The 19,102-nt window shown below is 35.7% G+C and overlaps 1 protein-coding gene across 12 annotated transcripts in view; it reads right to left on the reverse strand.

The window, feature by feature from the left end:
* The window catches only part of UTRN (utrophin), a 478,755-nt gene that overhangs the window by 17,580 nt on the left and 442,073 nt on the right, over positions 1-19,102 (reverse strand). For 10 of the 12 annotated variants that reach the window (XM_076002898.1, XM_076002896.1, XM_076002897.1 and 7 more), the window contains 4 exons: positions 15,217-15,353; positions 9,980-10,018; positions 9,689-9,754; positions 8,524-8,589 (listed from right to left, as the gene is read on the reverse strand). In XM_076002898.1, the coding sequence (XP_075859013.1) occupies positions 8,524-8,589; positions 9,689-9,754; positions 9,980-10,018; positions 15,217-15,353 (308 nt within the window). The remainder of the gene's footprint in view (positions 1-8,523; positions 8,590-9,688; positions 9,755-9,979; positions 10,019-15,216; positions 15,354-19,102) is intronic. The other 2 variants (XM_076002900.1, XM_076002903.1) reach the window with 1 other exon arrangement.

The raw sequence follows: 19,102 nt of genomic DNA on the forward strand, positions 1-19,102 counted from the left end.
GCAGGGGCAGAAGCAGGCTGCAAGAGTAATGGCTCACACCACTGGGACACCAATTAGCGAAGGATCGTGAGACACTAAGTCAGTGATGCTTGGAGGTACCTCACCCAGCTCATGTGGGGAGAGAGGCAATAAAAGAGGATAAAAACGACAGAGCTAACATATGGTCAGGATAAATAGACAACAGCAAAATAAGAGTACAATAGAAGATTTTGTGAATATTTCTCAGGATGAAAAAGATCTGTGTATAGAAACTAAAAAGACAGAGAATCTGAAAAATAATAACAAAAGAACATTCATACACATCCCAGGGAAATGTCTATACTTCAACGTTAAAGAATCATGAGCAATCGGCCAGAAATCAAAATAAAATAGTAAATCATTTTTAGAAGAAGAACAAGGTTTAAGCCCTATTTTCCATAATATTAAATGTCCAAACACATGGAGCAATATCTAGAGTCCTAACCTAGCCATTCATATGACCAGACTGGTCATTCATTTACACAGGCAGAACACTTTATCCACATGCCAAAAGAAAGAAAGAATGAGCAAGAATGAATGAGCAAGAATATAATGCAAAACAGAATAAAAATAGATGGTAATCTCAGGTATTACAATAAATAAGTGGTAAACTGATTCTCATACTGGTTAAAAAACTATTAATTATATGACATCTATGAATAATATACATAAACAAGAGTAATAAAGACTGAAAGTAAAAGTTAAAAAAAATAAGTAATATAAGGACAACAAGAATTTGAAGAAAACTTAGGTCCTCTAATCTGCCTGGTGATCTCATGGCCATAATTTGACCAAAGATCCTGGCACAAAGCTCCTCCAATATCACAAGGCACCATTATGCTACTTATGCACTCAGAACATGAAATGCCAGTGCCTGAGTTAAGAATTAAATGTAGTCCTCAATAAACCAACTAAGTTTCTGTTCTAAAGAGCTGAAATTATATTTGAGATGCACTTTGTTGTCAAAATTTACATAGATTCATTTCTCTGGAGAAGTTGATGGGATTTAATGTATTATTATAATTATCATCACCACTATCATTATATTCTTTCATTAAGATATCTGGAAAATAATTAAGGCAACATTCATAAAAATAAAAATTTGAAAATCATTTACATATAATGTATAATTTTAGTTGTGTTTTTCACACATCATTAGGTCTAAAAATTAAATATAAAAATAGATACATTCTAGTTCTTAATTATATGTAATAAAAACCAAGAGCACACTCTTTAAATGCAGAGAGAGCGTGAGTTACCAGATTAGGGTCATTAAACATCAATCGTGTGTCTTGTGCTAAAATAGAAAATGTTGCAAAAATATAGGTCTGTGTGAACAAAACCATTAGATGGAATATGGTTGTACTATAATTAAGTGACACATAGTAAATACTATCTAGATTACAAAATTAGTACATATCAGATGACAAAAGAACTGTGATTTATTCAGTGAGCTTTTGAATGTAGATAGGACATAAATAAAAATAACAAGAATTCCTTTCCTTTTAAAGATTATTCTGTTCCAGCCTTCAGATTTGCAAATTGCAAATGCCAGTGCAAACCACGGCCAGCCTCCCCATTCAATCCTGTCACATAAAACATTGTCATCTAGGGAAGACTGCAGATGGAGTGAGACCACCTGATAGCAGTGGCCGAAGGAACTGTTGTCCTTGAGTTCCTCCTAAGATTCACCAGAACCATCATGGGGCCTGTCCCTTTCTGAAACGTGGTTGCTCAATTCTTCCTTCAAAGATACTTTGTATCCTTACAATCAATTTCCTTTTAAATTTTCCAGAATCAATCTTACACAGAAATAGGGAGTAATGGGCAGGTGATTCTACAGATGGTAAGAAGCCATAAGATCGGTTCACATTCTAGCCCAAGATACATGGAGGTACAACAAATACTAAACTCACTTCCTGAAAGACACAAGCTGTGGGGATCAGGGAATTTCTTCCACAGATCAATTTCAGGGAAAGACAAAGGCACAAACTGCAGGCAGAATGCCTGTTTCTGCAGACCCAAATGAGTAAAAGGGACTTAGATGACTTAGAGAGAATTACAATTCAAATCTCAACATTTTCAACTCAGAGCACAGGGCTTTCCTTTATTGCTGAATGTTGCATGACCAAGATCATCCAAAACCAAACTTAAGAGTCTGATTCTGATCCAGCAGTTTGTTGAATTGTAAAACCTTCTGAACTGAAAACCTAGTTAGGTCTTGAATGTGAAGCTGCGGCCTGGATAGAGAACAGGCAGGACTGGGACAAGGACAGTGATGGTCCCCAGGAGGACTGGATGGACCTGAACATCCCCTGACTTTTTCTCCCTCCCCACCGCCTAGAGAGCCCTCCTTTTACTTGGCAAAAGCAGCACAGTGGAATGGCGAGAGGCACCAATGCCTGGTGCCAGCACACTTGGGTCTGAACCCCAGCTCCACCACTTACTGCCTGTGAGACCCTGGGCAAACTCCTAACCTCCCAGGGCCTCCATTTACTCATCTGTGAAATGGTGCTAACAAAGTGAACAGAAGCATCCTCTCAAAGGGTTTCTATGAGGATTAAATAAACAAAGATATACGAAGTGCTTACAACAGTGCCTGGCTCTTAGTATTCTCTACAGCAAGGAAGTGGTGGTCGTTTTTTTTTTGTATCATCACTATTATTATTCAAGAATAACAAAACTTCAAGAAGTGCCTAGGGGTAAACTAGAGAATTTAAGAAAGAAAAAAAATTTCCAAAAGTATTGTGGAAATTGGCTAACATGCCATTTTTTGCTTAAGGTGCTTTAAATTAGTTTTTAATCTTTCCCAACAACAACAAAAAAATTCTAATACCTTGACATTGGCTACCTCCAGATATAGACCTAAGAATGAAGCAGAAGGCTGGCTTGAGAAGCCCTCACCCCTCATTCAGAAGCTGACAATACCAATATACTGTTAGGTGGTCTGGAAAACTGTTATCTACTGTCTCTTGGGATTGTATTATGATCCCACCAATGCTGGAGCTTCAGGAAACTTCCAGGAAAAGGCCAGGTGTTGGATTATGTTGCACACTTCCTGCTGCTACTACTACTGTACCATAAGGTCTTGTAAGAAACAGATGTTTGTCCTTGGGACAGAGAAGAGGGAGAGTGCAATTTCACATAGTAATTTGTTTGGCAAACCCAAGGATTAGGAAGTAGATAAGCTCTCATGTGTGGACTTTGAAGGCACTGAGACTTGGCAGTCTCACAAACACCTGTGCTTCTTTGTAGGACCTGGAGTGCCAAAGGCCATCACTAACCATCCTGCCATAGACCCAGGGGCATTAAATAAGCCAGCCTAGAACTTGTTGAAGGAAGGTATGAATTCTGGGCGAGAACTATGGGTAGAAAATGTTTTTTTCCCCCACCTAAGTGATACAGATTCTCAGAGTAGAAAGAAGAAACTTTTTCAAACAGTCAGGAACTCAGGGATAAACATAGTCACCCAAAAGGGCAGACTCCACTGGGATGAGTTCAGTGTCCTGCATGCTGTAGCTTAAATCTATATTTCACAAACTTCAATAATCTTCTTGCCACTTTCCTAAATGCTGCCACATCCACATACCATTAATTATGAAATGTTCTTAATTGACTTTAAATTGAGATACCCTAATTTTATTTGTCTCATTAATTAAATCAAAAGGCTTCTGCACAGCTAAGGAAATAATTGACAGAGCAAATAGACAACCTACAGAATGGGAGAAAATATTCACAAGCTATACATCTGATAAAAAGGCTAATAATCAGAATCCACAAAGAACTCAAGCAAATCAGTAAGAAAAAGTCAAACAACCCTATCAAGAGTGTGCAAAAGACCTAGACGGATTTTCCAAAGAAGATAAACTGCCAATGAAAAAATGCTCAATATCACTAATCGTCAGAGAAATGCAAACTAAAATAACAATGATATATCACTTTATCCCTGTTAGAAGTGCTTTTATTAAAAAGTCCAAAATAACAGATGCTTGTGTGGATATAGAGAGAAAGGAATGCTTATACACTGTTGGTGGGACTGAAAATTCGTACAACCTCTATGGCAAACAGTATAGAGATTTCTTTAAAGAACTAAAAGTAGACCTATCATTTGATCCAGCAATCCTATTACTGGGTGTCTACCCAAAGGAAAAGAAGTCATTTTATCAAAAAGATATCTGCACTCGAATGTTTATTGCAGCACAATTCACAATTGCAAAGATGAGGAATCAACCCAAGTGCTGGTCAATTCATGAGTAGATTAACAAAATGTGGTATATTACACCATGGAGTACTACTCAGTCATAAAAAGGATAAATTAGGGTGGGCGTAGTGGCTCATGCCTGTAATCCTAGCACTCTGGGAGGCCAAAGCAGGAGGATGGCTCAAGGTCAGGAGTTTGAAACCAGCGTGAGCAAGAGCGAGACCCCGTCTCTACTATAAATAGAAAGAAATTAATTGGCCAACTAAAAATACATAGAAAAAATAAGCTGGGCATGGTGGCGCATGCCTGTAGTCCCAGCTACTTGGGAGGCTGAGGCAGGAGAATTGCTTGAGCTCAGAAGTTTGAGGTTGCTGTGAGCTAGGCTGACACGATGGCACTCTAGCCCCAGCAAGAGTGAGACTTTGTCTCAAAAAAAAAAAAAAAAAAAAAAAAAAGGATAAATTAATGCCTTTTTCAACAATTTGGGTGGAACTAGAGACCATCAGCCTAAGTTAAGTATCTAAAGAATGGAAAAACAAACACCACATGTACTCACTATTAAATTGGAACTAACTGATGAGCACACATTTGCACAGAGGGAAGTAAAACTCAGTGGAAATCAAGCAGGGGGAGGAGGGAGAAGGAGAGTGGCAAAAACCCACCTAATGGGTACAATGAACACTATTTGGGTGGTGGGCACACTTATAGCCATGACTCAAGCATTACAAATGATCCATGTAACCAAAAACATTTGTACTCCCTGAATATTTTAAAATTAAAAAATAATAGTTATATAAAAAGGTTAAAAAATCTGTAAAACCATTGTTTTGACCTGCTTCTTATATACTTTTTGAATATACATTAAACTAAATACATAATTATTAAAAACTAAAAAATTATCTATTATCCCATTTACCACTACTTTGGAACAAAATCTGCCTTATGTAATAAAAAAAATATACTTTTGCCAATAGTTTGAAATATTCTCTCCCTTTGACTTTCTACACTTTTTAAGTGAGTCAAATACAGCCATATATCTAACTGTAACAGTATCTGGAGGTACGGGAGGGACGAGCTGTCTCGGGGAGAGGGCATGGGACCAGCCCCACACTTTCTCCACCACTTAAGGAAGGTGCTTTTAGAGGCGACAGCGTTCATGAGGGGGAAGGAGCCCACGTGTGCTGGCTGCCACCAATGGCACAGTGGCAAAGGACACAGGGGTCCACTGCAAAGGAGGGGAACACCTCCATGGTCACAGAGAGAGCTTGGGAATGAGCCATATGCAACCACACTCCCTCTTCCTAAATATCTTAAAGGGAGGTAACCTTAAGGGAAAGGGGAGATTACCCTTGGCTATATGAATGAGACTTTTCTATCCCAAACCAGCTAAACAATAGATTCCTCCTCCAGTAAGTTAAAAAATAGTTGTTTCACTTGGCTAAAAAGAAAAAGAAGGGAAAATAGATTGGCATGTTTATAAGGTGATTGCCAAGTCAGAAATAGACAGCAATGAGAAACTATAGAGAGCCTAACGTGATACTAAAGTATTTACCATAGTAATACTTACTCACCTTGTCAAGTCATTGATACTGTTTAAAACAGAAATGTTTAAATAAGTAAATATTATAAACTTAAGACAAACCACTGAATTCAAGGCCCGGAGTAAGGCTTCAATGATTCAGACTGCCTGTTAACATTCTCACTAGAATGGCAGAATCACCACATGTCCACAGGGAAGGAACCCCAGTCTACTCAGTAATTCAGAATATGAACGAGCAAAGGACCTCTACTGTTAGCCACTGAGATTTATTCACATATTCATTAAGAAAATGTTAATGCACCAGTAACTGTTAAATAATTTGTCTTTAGTGGTCTATACATCGTTTGCTATTAATTTAATTTCATTTTACATATAAAAGAGAATTTGTTACCTTGCCTTTTCTGGCACCTTAAGGAAACCTGTGTTCCTCTATTTTCAAAGCTAGTGCGGCAGCATCTGCAAATCTCTCTCTCTGACCTCTCAGTCCATCGTTACATCTCCTTCTCCTCTCTTATAATGACCTTTGTGAGTATGTTGGGGCCACCTAGATAATCCAAGATAATCCCTCCCCATTTCAAGATCCTTATCATAATCACATTGGCAGAGTCCCTTTCACCATGCAAAGTAACACATTTATAGGTTTCAGGGGTTAAGATGTGGACATCTTGTTGGGGGCGGGGGGCGTTATTATGTCCACCACAAATGCCCTCACCATGTTCCCAGTGTAGGCCCACTTATCTCTGTCCCTTCCAGCCTGTAAGATTCATGAAGACAGTATCTTCACTATAGGTCTACTGTGGGTATTTGGTGCATGGCAGTGGTGTGCTCTTAAATGCTTAACAACAGGTTCTCCAAAAGATAAAGAAAATGACCTTGATTTATAGCATCTGCAATTTGTGCTTTACATTCTTTCATCATGTTCAGTTTCAAGCTAATGACTTCACTGAATGTGAAGCTGGGAAAAGATACAGAGCTGTACACCACTTGACAGATACAATAAATATTTCTCTATATAATGTAATATATATTACATCTGTCTATGACCCCAAGGACATAGATAATAGTACAATGAAGTAAAATACTTATGGTGTAATGAGTTTTGAGTATTACTTTTGTTTTTATTTTAATTTATTTAATTATAACTATATATTGAACATTATTTTTAATAAGGAATCTGCTTAATAACTTAAAAACTTCCTGAATATTTAACAATGAGCTCTCACAACTGGCTCCACACCACTACATGCCAGATATAAAATGAATATTTGTTGGATGGGTGAATGACTTAATGTATCTAATAATAGTATATTAAAATGTATTCAGCTGTTAATCATCTGCTTATTGTTTCTTGTCTGAAACATTAGTGTGAAATTTAAAAATAAACACTGTTTATTCTAATTTGAAGATAAGCTATACTAAATTTGAGCATTACCTTTACTCTGTTCACAGGGCATAAGAAATACATTTAAAGAAGTAAGATTTTGGTCTGAGTTGTTATTTTTAATTTTCTTTAATTCTTTGGCTATTGTCAACCTTGGTGGAAATTATGTTGATTTAGAAGAGATTCAGGATATTTAACTACTTTACATGAAATGCGTACTAGTAGGTTAAATATGAAAGAAACATTATGAACACACTATTATCTTGATTTAGGAATCATTCCACACTCATAGTAGGTAAATGATAATGTATAAATCCCAACTCTATTGTCAAGTATTAAGATGCTAATCTTTGAAATTTGAAATTGAAACACCTCCTGAGAACTTTTACTGATAAGCTTACTGATAAATAAAACAACTTTTAAAAAATATTAAAAGAAAACATTCTATATTAGAGTGCTTGAGGTATTTCAAGCACTTGATTTTCTTGAGTCTTTTTTAGTGAAAAACATCTAACTACTACATTCTACAACTTTTTTGTCTACCTTGAAGCTTCCCATGGGATCCAAACCACAATGACCTGTGTAAGTCACATAAACTTGACACTAGTGAAGTATTTTAGATAGCATTCAGAATTTAAAATGTGAATTCCAAGGCAAAAAAAAAAAAAAGAGAAAGAAGGAAAAGTTCCAAAAGTAAGATTATCCCATAAGAGTGGGATAATCAGAGATAAAATATTTGCTGAGAAAGTTCTACAACCAAGTTGAATATACAAAGATAAAAATCAAAGATAAAATCAAAGATTTTATCAAAGATAAAATATTTGGCTAGAAAGCTTTTAAAAAGGTATTCTGAAGTCAATGAGCCTTTTCTTAGTTGCTAATAAAAATAAAATATTGGCAGGAGAGTTAACACTTTTCAGTGAAGGCTGGTAGGGAGTACATGTCCTAGCATGTGTGGGTCAGAGTTGGTAAATTGCAGATATTACAGAGAAAATGTTAGCTGGCAGAAGGGAGAGAATTTTACAGAAAGGGCATATAATTCTATGGAATTACATCTGTTAAATTAACAAGAAATATGAGACAAATGGAATGAACAGATATATCTGTTATTCTAAATAAAATAATCTGATTTTCCTAAAGTGGATTAGTTGACTAATGTAGGATTTTTTTTCATTCATTTATATGAAACAAAGTAAATAAACATATCCAGTTTATACTATCATGGCTTGAAAGCATAAAATCTATGTGGACACTTGTGGAACCACACTTAATCAATTTTGATTGGGATCAAAATGCAGAGCCACAGTCCATAAGGATTATTTCTAACAACCATAATGAAAGAACTAGCTTTCCCAGGCAGTGCTAATTTCATGATTTACTTACACACTTCCTGTGGTGGAGCTGCTGTCAGTGAGAAAAGACCCATTAGTCCTTTCCATCTGGGCCAGTCTGCAAAATGAAAATAAGGAGGTTAGGTAATGTGGCCCCACAGGACATGGCCAATTGGAGGCAAATCCTCAGTCGTCCCTACATTGTCAAAATTCCAACAAAACATAGAGAGGTCCAGATCTCTTAACAAGATTGTAAAATTAAAACATCTAATGTTGAGTTACATTTCTATCATCACTGCCTTAAAGCCTGTAGGCCTTCATCTTATGCTGCGTTGTTGAGTCTCCTAAATGACCTTTCAGATGTAGGCTCTCCTTCGTCCAAGAGTTGGTCTTGTACATTAAAGTGGGGGTTACATTTCACATGAATCTAATGACGTCCTTCTCATGCTTAAAGACTCTCTCTGACGTCCCATTACTGAAGGACATGATCCAACTCCTGAGCAGCTGGGAACTTCATTATCTGACTTCACCTAGGCCCCTGTACTCCTTCTTTTCTCTTCCCTACCTGTAGTTCAGTAAACAAGACGTTTCTTCCCAGCTCAACACTTTTGACTATGTTTTTCCTCCAACCCAAGCCTGCCTTTCCCCAAAAATTCTACCTGGCCTAGACCCAGTTCAAATGTTACTGATTTTTATGATGCTGGAACTAACCTTTTTAGGCATAGTGAGTTAGTAAGACCACAGATGCTTAGTATGTACTACTTTTCTGAAACTGTGTGTATATCATCAAGACCAGTCTATATTTTATATTATTTAGGGACTCTAAAAATAAAGCCCTATCCTAAGGCATTAGCATAAATTTAATTACATAGTAGAATTCGTATGTGCACCATCTCCTGAGAATATTTTCAATCTCACTTTCATTCACTGAAACTGGGTTACATTATCTAAATCCTGCTTGCGCAGGGTTTGGATTCTCATGAGCGCGATAATCACATCCTATTGAGCTTTACTTTTCACAGAATATATAGCAGGTGTTTGGTAAAGTGCAAATTGCAACATGAAAAAGTGAGAGCCCAGATTCCAAATACAACGGAATCACGACTCCTGCAAAACGACACTCTTTAAATCAAGGTATGTTATTGGTGTCAGATTAATTAGAAAAAGATACATTCTGGGCATCAGTGCTGCAGCAGGCTCTGGTCAAAGGGTCTTACCGTGTGGCATATTGTTCTATCCTTGAATGGGTGTCATCGTGAAACAGCTGAGGAGACTGGGAGGGGCTTTAAGGGAAATAACAAAGCATCAATTTTATGCCCAAATATTGAGGGTTGTTACTATTAGACATGTTAGCTTAGTTAAATAACGGATTTGCCATGCAAAGAAACCACTAGGATGGTTACCCGGGATGCAGGAATATTATTTTAGACCAAGAGTTTAGTAATCACCCCATGCTAACGCAGCTGATCAGAACACCCATCTCCTGCACGCGGGCTGTGAATACTCACTCATAGTGCTCTGGCCACATACTGATGAGTGTGATAGGACTGCAGAGAGCGAGAGGGAGACAAAAGTCACAGAACAAACACTAGCCAGCAACTTAAGACGAAAACAGTGGGGGCAGGGGTGTGTGTGGAAGATTCTCAATTGTCTTCCACTCAAATATTTAGTTGGCCTGAAAGCCACCATGGGGAAATCAAAAGTAACAGAAGTCACAGTTTATTCTAGAGAAGACGCTGTGTATTCAAGTATCTGCAGGGGCCTTTTCACACATATTACAGGATATTTGCAACAGGACAGCAAACACATCTTTAAACAGTCTTACTGGGGGAATAAAACCAGAATGTTCAAAAATAGCTCAAAATTATAAAATAATTTTGAGATAATGTTCTATAATATACGAAGGGGAGATGCAACCATAGTTTTGGTTTTTTTTTTTTCTGGAAAAAGAACTTGGTTAGAAAGGTGAAGTTAAAAATTAAAGACTACATTATATGTTGATGACAGAAATGTAATAAAATTGGATTTTTCTGATTCTTCATCCAATTTTAAGTATAAAAATTCAAACCAGGTATTCACAAAATATCTCAGCTTCGCAGACACATTGAGAAAACAGGCAACCTAGATACCCCCTACGTACCTTGCCAAAAAGGTCACATTATCAATGAAACCGAAAGCAACTTCTCTAGATCATGATATACTTTCATCAAACAAAATTTTATCGAAAAGCTCAATCTATGAAATGATACAGGAAAACTTATTCTGCTTGCATCAGGGGCTTGGGTCTGCAGCCAGATCATTCAGTATCACTCCTGGCCCTGGGGCTACCCCTCAGCCTCATACCCTGGGTAGGAATCCCCAAATCTCCATGAAAATATCTTCGAAAACAACTGATACGAATTAACAGCTAGTTCAAACCCTAACTTTTTTGGGTTAGATGGGTAACTTAAAAAGGGGAAATTTAAAAGTACAAAGAAAATCAGCTCTCTATTTAAAAAATAAGTAATGTCTCCTGCAAAAGCTAATGCTGATTGAAACAAAATCATTCCAGACCTGCTAGATTCTCTTATTTCAATTATACATACATACTCAAAAATGTATGTATGTATAATACATACTTTTCTCATTATCACCTACTGTGAAGTGCAAGTTGATGTTTACCTAGGCAAGAGTAAAAAGAGACAGAATGTCATCTTATTGGGATGAAAAACTAAGATTCTTTGGACCTACTTTCAGAACTATGCATTTATCCATTCTGTGTTTGTCAGAATATATTATCAGTGGACTTAATTATACATGTGTAAAATAGATACAACAACAAAACAACATAGTATTATTCAATACTCTTTTTACATCACTACATATCATTAACCTTGAAATAGAAATGTTAAATGTCAGATGCATGATTTGCTATATGCTTTCTAAAAACAGAACTGCTTAAGAGATTATTTCTAAAATTCAAGTGTACAAAAACATTTGCCATAAGCTTTAAATAGAAGAAAAATGTGTATTTTTGATCTTAATTGACCTTGGAAAAGCCTTGTGAAACTGCTTGACTGGTTTGTGTGAAGTTAATCCAGTTAGCACAAAAGTGATTCATGAACTAAGATAAAAATGGCAAGGGCAGAAAGCTGAACTGAAGAGTTTCTCAAAAGAAATTTTATAAATATATTTGGAAATATATTTGGAAATTTTTAGAAAAGAAGTAAAGATAAAAAATCAATTTTGATTTGTAGAAAAAAATTAAGGTTAAGTGAAAAGCTTTCTCATTTAATTCTGAAAAGATAAAAATAAACAACTACGTAGTTAGAATCTATGATTAAAAGGGGTTAAAAATAAGACCCGTGTGTGTTAGCTCAGACTTTATAACGCAGCTTGTTCACGCTTTCCAGTGTGTTCGCTGAACAGAGTGTTTTGGTCAGTCACACATTAATATTCAAGGAATCAGATTCTACTACATATACTTAATAATACATGAAATGTAACCCAGACTTTGAAGATTTTAGTGACCTTTTAGTGCCTTCAATTCTCAGCAGACTGTCTTTTGCCTTCATCAATCCATTTGCCCCAGAGCTGGGTAAGCGAGATCCCAGCTGCTCTGACACAAAGACCCTCACTGGCTGCCAGGGCTCTCAGGGTAAACTCCAAACACCTTGGCGTGGTTAGGTATCTGGCTCCAGCTTCTCTCTCCACTTTCATTTCTTGCCACTATCCCCAGCTCCCCAGCTCAGTCTCCAAAACTGTCTTGCCTCCAGGCTTCTGAAAATGCTTCCTTTGCCCAGAAACTCTATGTCTCCTCCTCCTACACCAAACACTCAACACTTGGCCCTGTTAATCTTTCGGGTCTCAGCTTAGCTGTCACTGCCCCCCAGTCCAGTGCTACTGGGACCACAGTTGCACTTACTCTGAGTTGGTTATTGCTATAGCAAGGCTTAAAAAAATCATGAAACTCATTTATTCCACTTTATCCAATACAGGGAAAGGTGTCCGTTTTACTTTTTTAACCTTTAGGGAAACCAACCTATTTTTTTAGTCAATAATAATCTCTCACAACTCTCAAATTCCTTTTGCTACTATTTTAGTTTGTTTCTCAGGTTTATTTTCAATGGTCCATTCTTTAATCAAGCTCTACTCATTTATATTTTTTTGAAAAATTTTGCATAGTTATAAAATTAAATGAATAACCCTTAGCACGGGTTTGTTTACCCTTCTCAGTAACAACTCATTTTCCCCATAAATCCCCTTCATGTAGACATGTATAATTACTGGGCAGAGGATAAGACACTACATTTTACAAGGATGAAAGAGAAAGAAAAAGAAGCAACGGAAAATTCTAATCAGTTTCATAAATAACTTCAACACATTTACCACTTCACTGGTTTTTCTCCAATGTTCTCCTCCCACAAATAGGAAGATAAACAAAATCAAACTTTTTTACCACCCCCTCACATAGATTGTTACACAAGAAGATTAAGTGGCCCTACACCAGAAAGGGCTCAGTAGAAAAATGAACTATACTAATCTAGACAGCCTGGTCTAGAATTAGAGAAAGACGAAAACCTGCCCACTGTATCCAGTTGCTCATAAATCTTTTTCAATAAGGATCCTGTGGCATCTGATTTAATTTTATACTACTTCCTTTCTTTCTTTTGCTTTCCTCTCACTGAAAATGCTAGTAAATTCATGTTCAATGAGGTGAGGCATTTTCAGAATTATAACCCAAAACCATAGCACAAAATTATTTGACATGGTTTTCTGTTAATTTTTAATTTAAAAGAGTCACTCAGAATAGAATGATTGACGCTAATGATTATTTTGACACTACAAGGAAAATTATTAACAATGTTTAAAAGGAGAATAAAAGTTGCATCTAACCACATGATTCCAGTAAAGGATGTAGATATTTGGGACACAGAACGCCAATAACAAAAGAGTGAAAGGCACATCATTTAGTTCAAACCCATCAAATTATCTGGTAAATTAAAGCACCATGAAATTATTCTATGCCTCAGAATTTATCCATTCCAAAGTTTAATTGGATACAAAGAGATACAAAGAGAAGTAAAATTTTGCCTTTATCATAGATGCTTAGCACTAAAAACAAGTTAAGAATATGTTATCATACAACCTTTCAGAAAAGGACAAAAGTATGCCCACAAAATGAAGAGAGGACCAAAAATCTACCTTCCTAAATATATGAGAATAGCTCTGTTTAAAATGAAATTGCTTTAATAAAATTTGTTCTAAATTGTACTATGCCTGAAACTGGTTAAGAAGACATATATCTTAATTGTACATAGTTTGATATCAAGCAGAGTTATCAAAAAGTTTAAATGCTTTCTTATGCTCTATATGTGTTATATAGAGACCTATCCTACATATGCATCTGTCTTATATTTCTTTCTATATGCACACACATGACATTACCTACAGAGGAATAACAGTATCTACTGTGCTTTGACTGTGGTCTTTCTTCTCCTTCTTAGCAGTTCCATAAATAAGAGACACACTGGCACATAAATTTAGCAAAGTTTCAAGACTACAGAGCTTTATATGGAAAAAAAAAAGAATCTGACAAAATTGTCTATTTTCCTATTTTGACATCTGAGACATTCATTGACTGTCATAATACACTGGAATATTACTGTTCTTTGATTATCTCTCATCTATAAAATAAAATGAACTATAAGTTTTGAAGGTTAAAGAAAGTTTTACAACACAAAAATTATACTAAACACATTTTTTATACTATAATTTTCTGTACTGTATAAAGTAGAAAACTTCATACCCTTGTGAATTCTTCTTTTATATTCTTTTGAGAGGGTGTCTTTCCCTGACTAGAATATAGTTATGCTATGTAACTAGGCACTATGGTGATGATTGGCAATAAAAGTTCATTTTCTCCAAGATTTAACCATAAGAAAATTGGCCTTAGCTGAAATACTTGTGCTGATATTTCTAAAAGTGATTCAAAGATTTAAAATCATAGTTATTTTGATCTTGATATATAACTGTTTAGTAACTTAAAATTACATCCTTGCATCTCTTCTCAGACTAGAAATTCTTATTTCCCTTGCTTTATAATCCCATGGTAATTTTACTATCTTGTAACTTTCACTTACACTTGTCAACTCAAATTATATACGATTAAGAAATTTTGTGTATTTCATGTAATATACAAAGCTATCTCATTTTGCTATATTCATCTTCAAGAAAAAATAGATTAGAAACATAAGGTGAGACTTTCGTGAGATTTTAGCATAGCTATGTGTCTGAAGCAAGAGATTAATTATTAATAAATTTATATTAAAAAGGTACAAAATAAGTACAAAACATATTATTAGAAACAGCAAAACACCCCTCCAAATGGGGAAAAATGGAAAATAAATAAAAGAATAAAAGATCATATAATACCACAACTTAAGTATTTATAAAAGGAAAAGAGATGACTAAACAAAAAAGACCAGTGTATATTGAGGTTGACACATTAATATATATTTTTAAAGTCCAGGAACACATGCAAGTTTAAACCTGGAATGTTGGCTGTGACACTGTCAAAAGGAAACAGTAACAATTCATGTTGTGAAGACTAATTCCAAGTTAATTTACCTCTTTTAAAATAAGACATTTTACCAAAACACAAATATTTTTGGTATTAAACAATTTCTCTTGTGTCAGGACCATAAAGAAAGATAACATCAAATATAAATGTTCACAGAAGATTTAATATGAAAATCAAACTTACGTCTCTAAGTTGTCACCTTCAAGAACTGTCTGGACAGGCAGATAGCCAAGCCGAGGATGTTTGGCAAAGTATTTCTTTGACCTGAATTTGTTCTTCAGCACCTTTGTGAAGTCTCGTACATCTTCCCCTGATGTTGTCTATAAGGTTGGAAAAATTACACTTCCCTTATTAAAACTGAAGGTAATAATTATCTATAATAAAATCAGAGCAGGTAAATGCTGACAGTTTGGTGGTTTCATGTGTTTCTTTGGAATAATGAAAACACTTGGCCGTCAGAACTTGTCATTAAATATATCCAGTGATAAGTTTAGAATTTTTCATTTTCTGTTGAAAATAAACCATAAATAGCTCATTTTGCAATATTTGAAAACCTGTACCAAAAAGTAAAACAAGTTTTGAAAATATTATTGTTTGGTTCCATCACTAACAAATTTGCAATCTGCTACTACAAATGTAATGAAGACAGAGTATATTCTATGGTTTTAACTAAGCTGCATAAATGGAGGTTAGCCATATAGTCCATTCTGGATCCACACGAGTCAGCTATATTCCAGTCTGGAGAAAGAGAAAGCAATGAACTAGAGAGAAAGAGTGGAGTGTTCTATTTGAGAAGGACTACCGTCAACTTCTTTTGTCCTTTCTCAATCGTGCAGGCATACAATTATTTTACCTGAAATAAATTTTTAATGGCATATAAAATCTCACTGTTTCCTTAAGCATTTCAAGATGATGAGTTTAATAATCATTTAGGGTGAGATGGGCTGGCACTGCTTCGACCTCATCCCCTCATCCTTCTTCGTGAACTCTTGTTCTCTAAGCCTCATTTCACTCTTTATCACAATTCTAGTTTTTATTTGAAATACAAACATCAACTTTAGTCCTTCTGGAGATGTATTTAAAATATTTACATATTGACCTGCACAGAACTGAATTAAGACTTTGATCCTCTGAGTCCCAGTTAGCTGCTCAACCTACCACTAGGTAGACCTCACTCCCCTTTCTTGGGAGAAATGGGATGGGGTGGTAGAGAACTTTTCTAAAACAGAAACTCAACGGATGAACACATTTGTTTACCTAATCCCTGTTCCTGCCCTCCATCTCTTCCTTCATGACAAATATACCCAGGACTCGTACAAACTTGTTTTCCAAACAAAAACTTAAAAAAATATGTAATTATTTTTAAAAACTATGTTCTGAGTCAACTCTTATATAGTTTTGCCACTTTCTATTTGTTCCCATTCCACCTAAATATGTCTTGTTTCTAGCAAACAATCACTTCTGTAATCCTTGCACTTTGAGAGACTGAGATGGGAGGATTGCTTGAGGCCAGGAGTTCGAGACCAGTGTGAGCAAGAGTGAGACCCCATTTCTACAAAAAATAAAAAAATATTAGCTGGCCATGGTGGCATGCTCCTCTAGTCCAGCTTCTCGGGGTGCTGAGGCTGGAGGATCATTTGAGCCCAGGAGTTTAAGGTTGCAGTGAGATATTATGATGCCACTGGACTCTAGCCAGGGTGACAGAGCAAGACCCCGTCTCAACAAACAAACAAACAAACAAACAAACAAACAAACAAACAAAACCAACTATTAAAGGAACTTTTAATTGTCTAGGCTTGCAGAGCAGTGAGGAGGCATGAATAAGGCCAAGCTATTTATAATCTAAAATTCACCAACTTTTATATTATTGCAAAACATAAACAAAAAACTTCCAAAAAGGACAGCCCCATGTTATCACTAGGTCTTGCCATCAGATTCACAATGACAAATCTTTCCCCGAACAACTGAAAACAAACTATATGACAACCTGTAGTTACATGGATACAGACCCTCCCAAATGTAAAGCAGAAGTGCAGAGGGAGAAAAAAAAATAGTATTAAAGAAAAAAAGAAGAATTCAAGGCAACTCTGTGGAGAAAAAAGGTTGCTATGAGAGGTGATAGTTTAAGATCTTAATGGGCAGAATAGGAGAAATAAGCAGAAGATAGCTGGGAGTACGGAAGGAAACATTTAGAGACGTCTTGGTAAAGAGGGAGAAGGGAAGACGCTTTCCATAACGGAAATGTAAAAAGACCTCTGTACGAGGATAAGCATTTATGACCCAATTTATTCCTACGTCTGCTCTTAGTGCACTGTTGATACACACAGAGATACTTAAGGAAGAAATAGATTCCAGCTTTTACTTGGGCCATCTCCAGGCCTGGCAATGCAGTTTTTGATCCCTTAGGCCAGTGGTTTTCGAGCCCTATCCAGGTTTTCAACTCACAGCCCCTAGTGGTGCAGGTGAGTGGGAGGAAAGGCCAGGTGAGGAGGCACCAATCCCTTCCCTAGTCTGCCTCAGGGCAGTGCACACTGTACAATCCAGCAGTTTTTAGTATATTCTCAGAGTCGAACAGCCATCACCACTGTCTAATTATAAAACATTTCATCACCTCAAAGAGAAGCTCTGTACCTATTACCTCCTTCTTCCACAACCTTTGGCAAGCATTTATTTACTTTCTGTCTCTATGAATTTGCCTATTCTGGACATTTCATATAAATGGATTCATATCACATGTGGTCTTTTATGACTAGTTTCTTCCACTTAGCAGAATATTCTTCTAACTTATGAGTTCCAACATGAACTCTTCCTAGAGAAAAAAAATGAAAAATCATTCAAAACCGTAAGTCTAATTCCACATCATATATTCTTTAGCTAAATATATGTAAGGTGAAAGACCAAAGCAAACCAGCCAACTAACAAAAACAATTCCTCTACCCCATGCATAAAAAACCCAACAAACACCTATCTTCCTTACCCAAAAGCTCTAGCAGAGACTGAAATTGAGTTTCTAATAATGCTCATATTTATATTTTTTTAAAAAATTAGTGCATACTCACACAGAAATAGTACATTTTTATTTCATCAACAATTTTTATATTGAGAAAAAAAAAACTACCACCAAAAGTTGTAATCTAAGCGTATTAACTCACTAGTGCCATAAATTTTACGTAATATTAAAAGAAAAAGTGAAAAATAATTCATCCCATAGGAACTAGGGATTATATTTATGCTAGCAGAATGTAATTTTTTAGTTGGGATAGAGCCAATGAAATGAATTAAGCCTATTTTTGCACCAAAAATGTTAAAATATTTATACATACATGTTCTAATTTGCTATATAATGACAGTACTTTCTATCTCTATTTTAAAATACTAAAGTAATGGTTTGGTTAAAGAAAAAGAAAGAAAAAGAGAACCACCCACCTAGCATAATGAATATAATCAAATTCAATTCTATCTTCACACTAGGTATAATATTTTGCTCTTTTAAGCAAATAACTATTGATATTATGATAGGACAATGAAATTGAGAGGAATACTCATTACAGCACAAATTATCCAACATTTTAAATGACTCAGACATTTCTTGAAAAATTAGGTTCCTGTTTATTGTTGCAAGAAAAGAAGGAGAACAAAAGACTTTGTAGATCCCAGTAGATGAAATGAGGGCACACATTAGCATAGAACCCTGCACCTGATCGATTGTAACCCTTCAACCTCATTTAATCATGATAGCTGGTAAGGACATTATCATCAGGCTTTTGACATATAAGTAAGTTGACACTAAGTCATGAACTCCAACCAACAGCATTGATAAAAATACCTATTATTACATTCTAAACTTTTCCTCCATTTTAAATAAAATACTGGTAAGATGCCATGTGGCTGAATTTTTTAAAAAATTATATTGAAATGTCATTTTATATGTTTAAATTGCACATATAAGATATGTTTAGTGTAAGTACTATTAGAAAGAAAATACAGAGGAACGAATAAAAAGAAAAAAAGGAAAATTGCCAGCTACTTGACCACTCAGAGATAATCACTCTTAAAATTTTGGCAAATG

This window comes from Microcebus murinus, chromosome 5, assembly GCF_040939455.1.
Source record: "Microcebus murinus isolate Inina chromosome 5, M.murinus_Inina_mat1.0, whole genome shotgun sequence".
In the NCBI taxonomy this organism is placed as follows: domain Eukaryota; kingdom Metazoa; phylum Chordata; class Mammalia; order Primates; family Cheirogaleidae; genus Microcebus; species Microcebus murinus.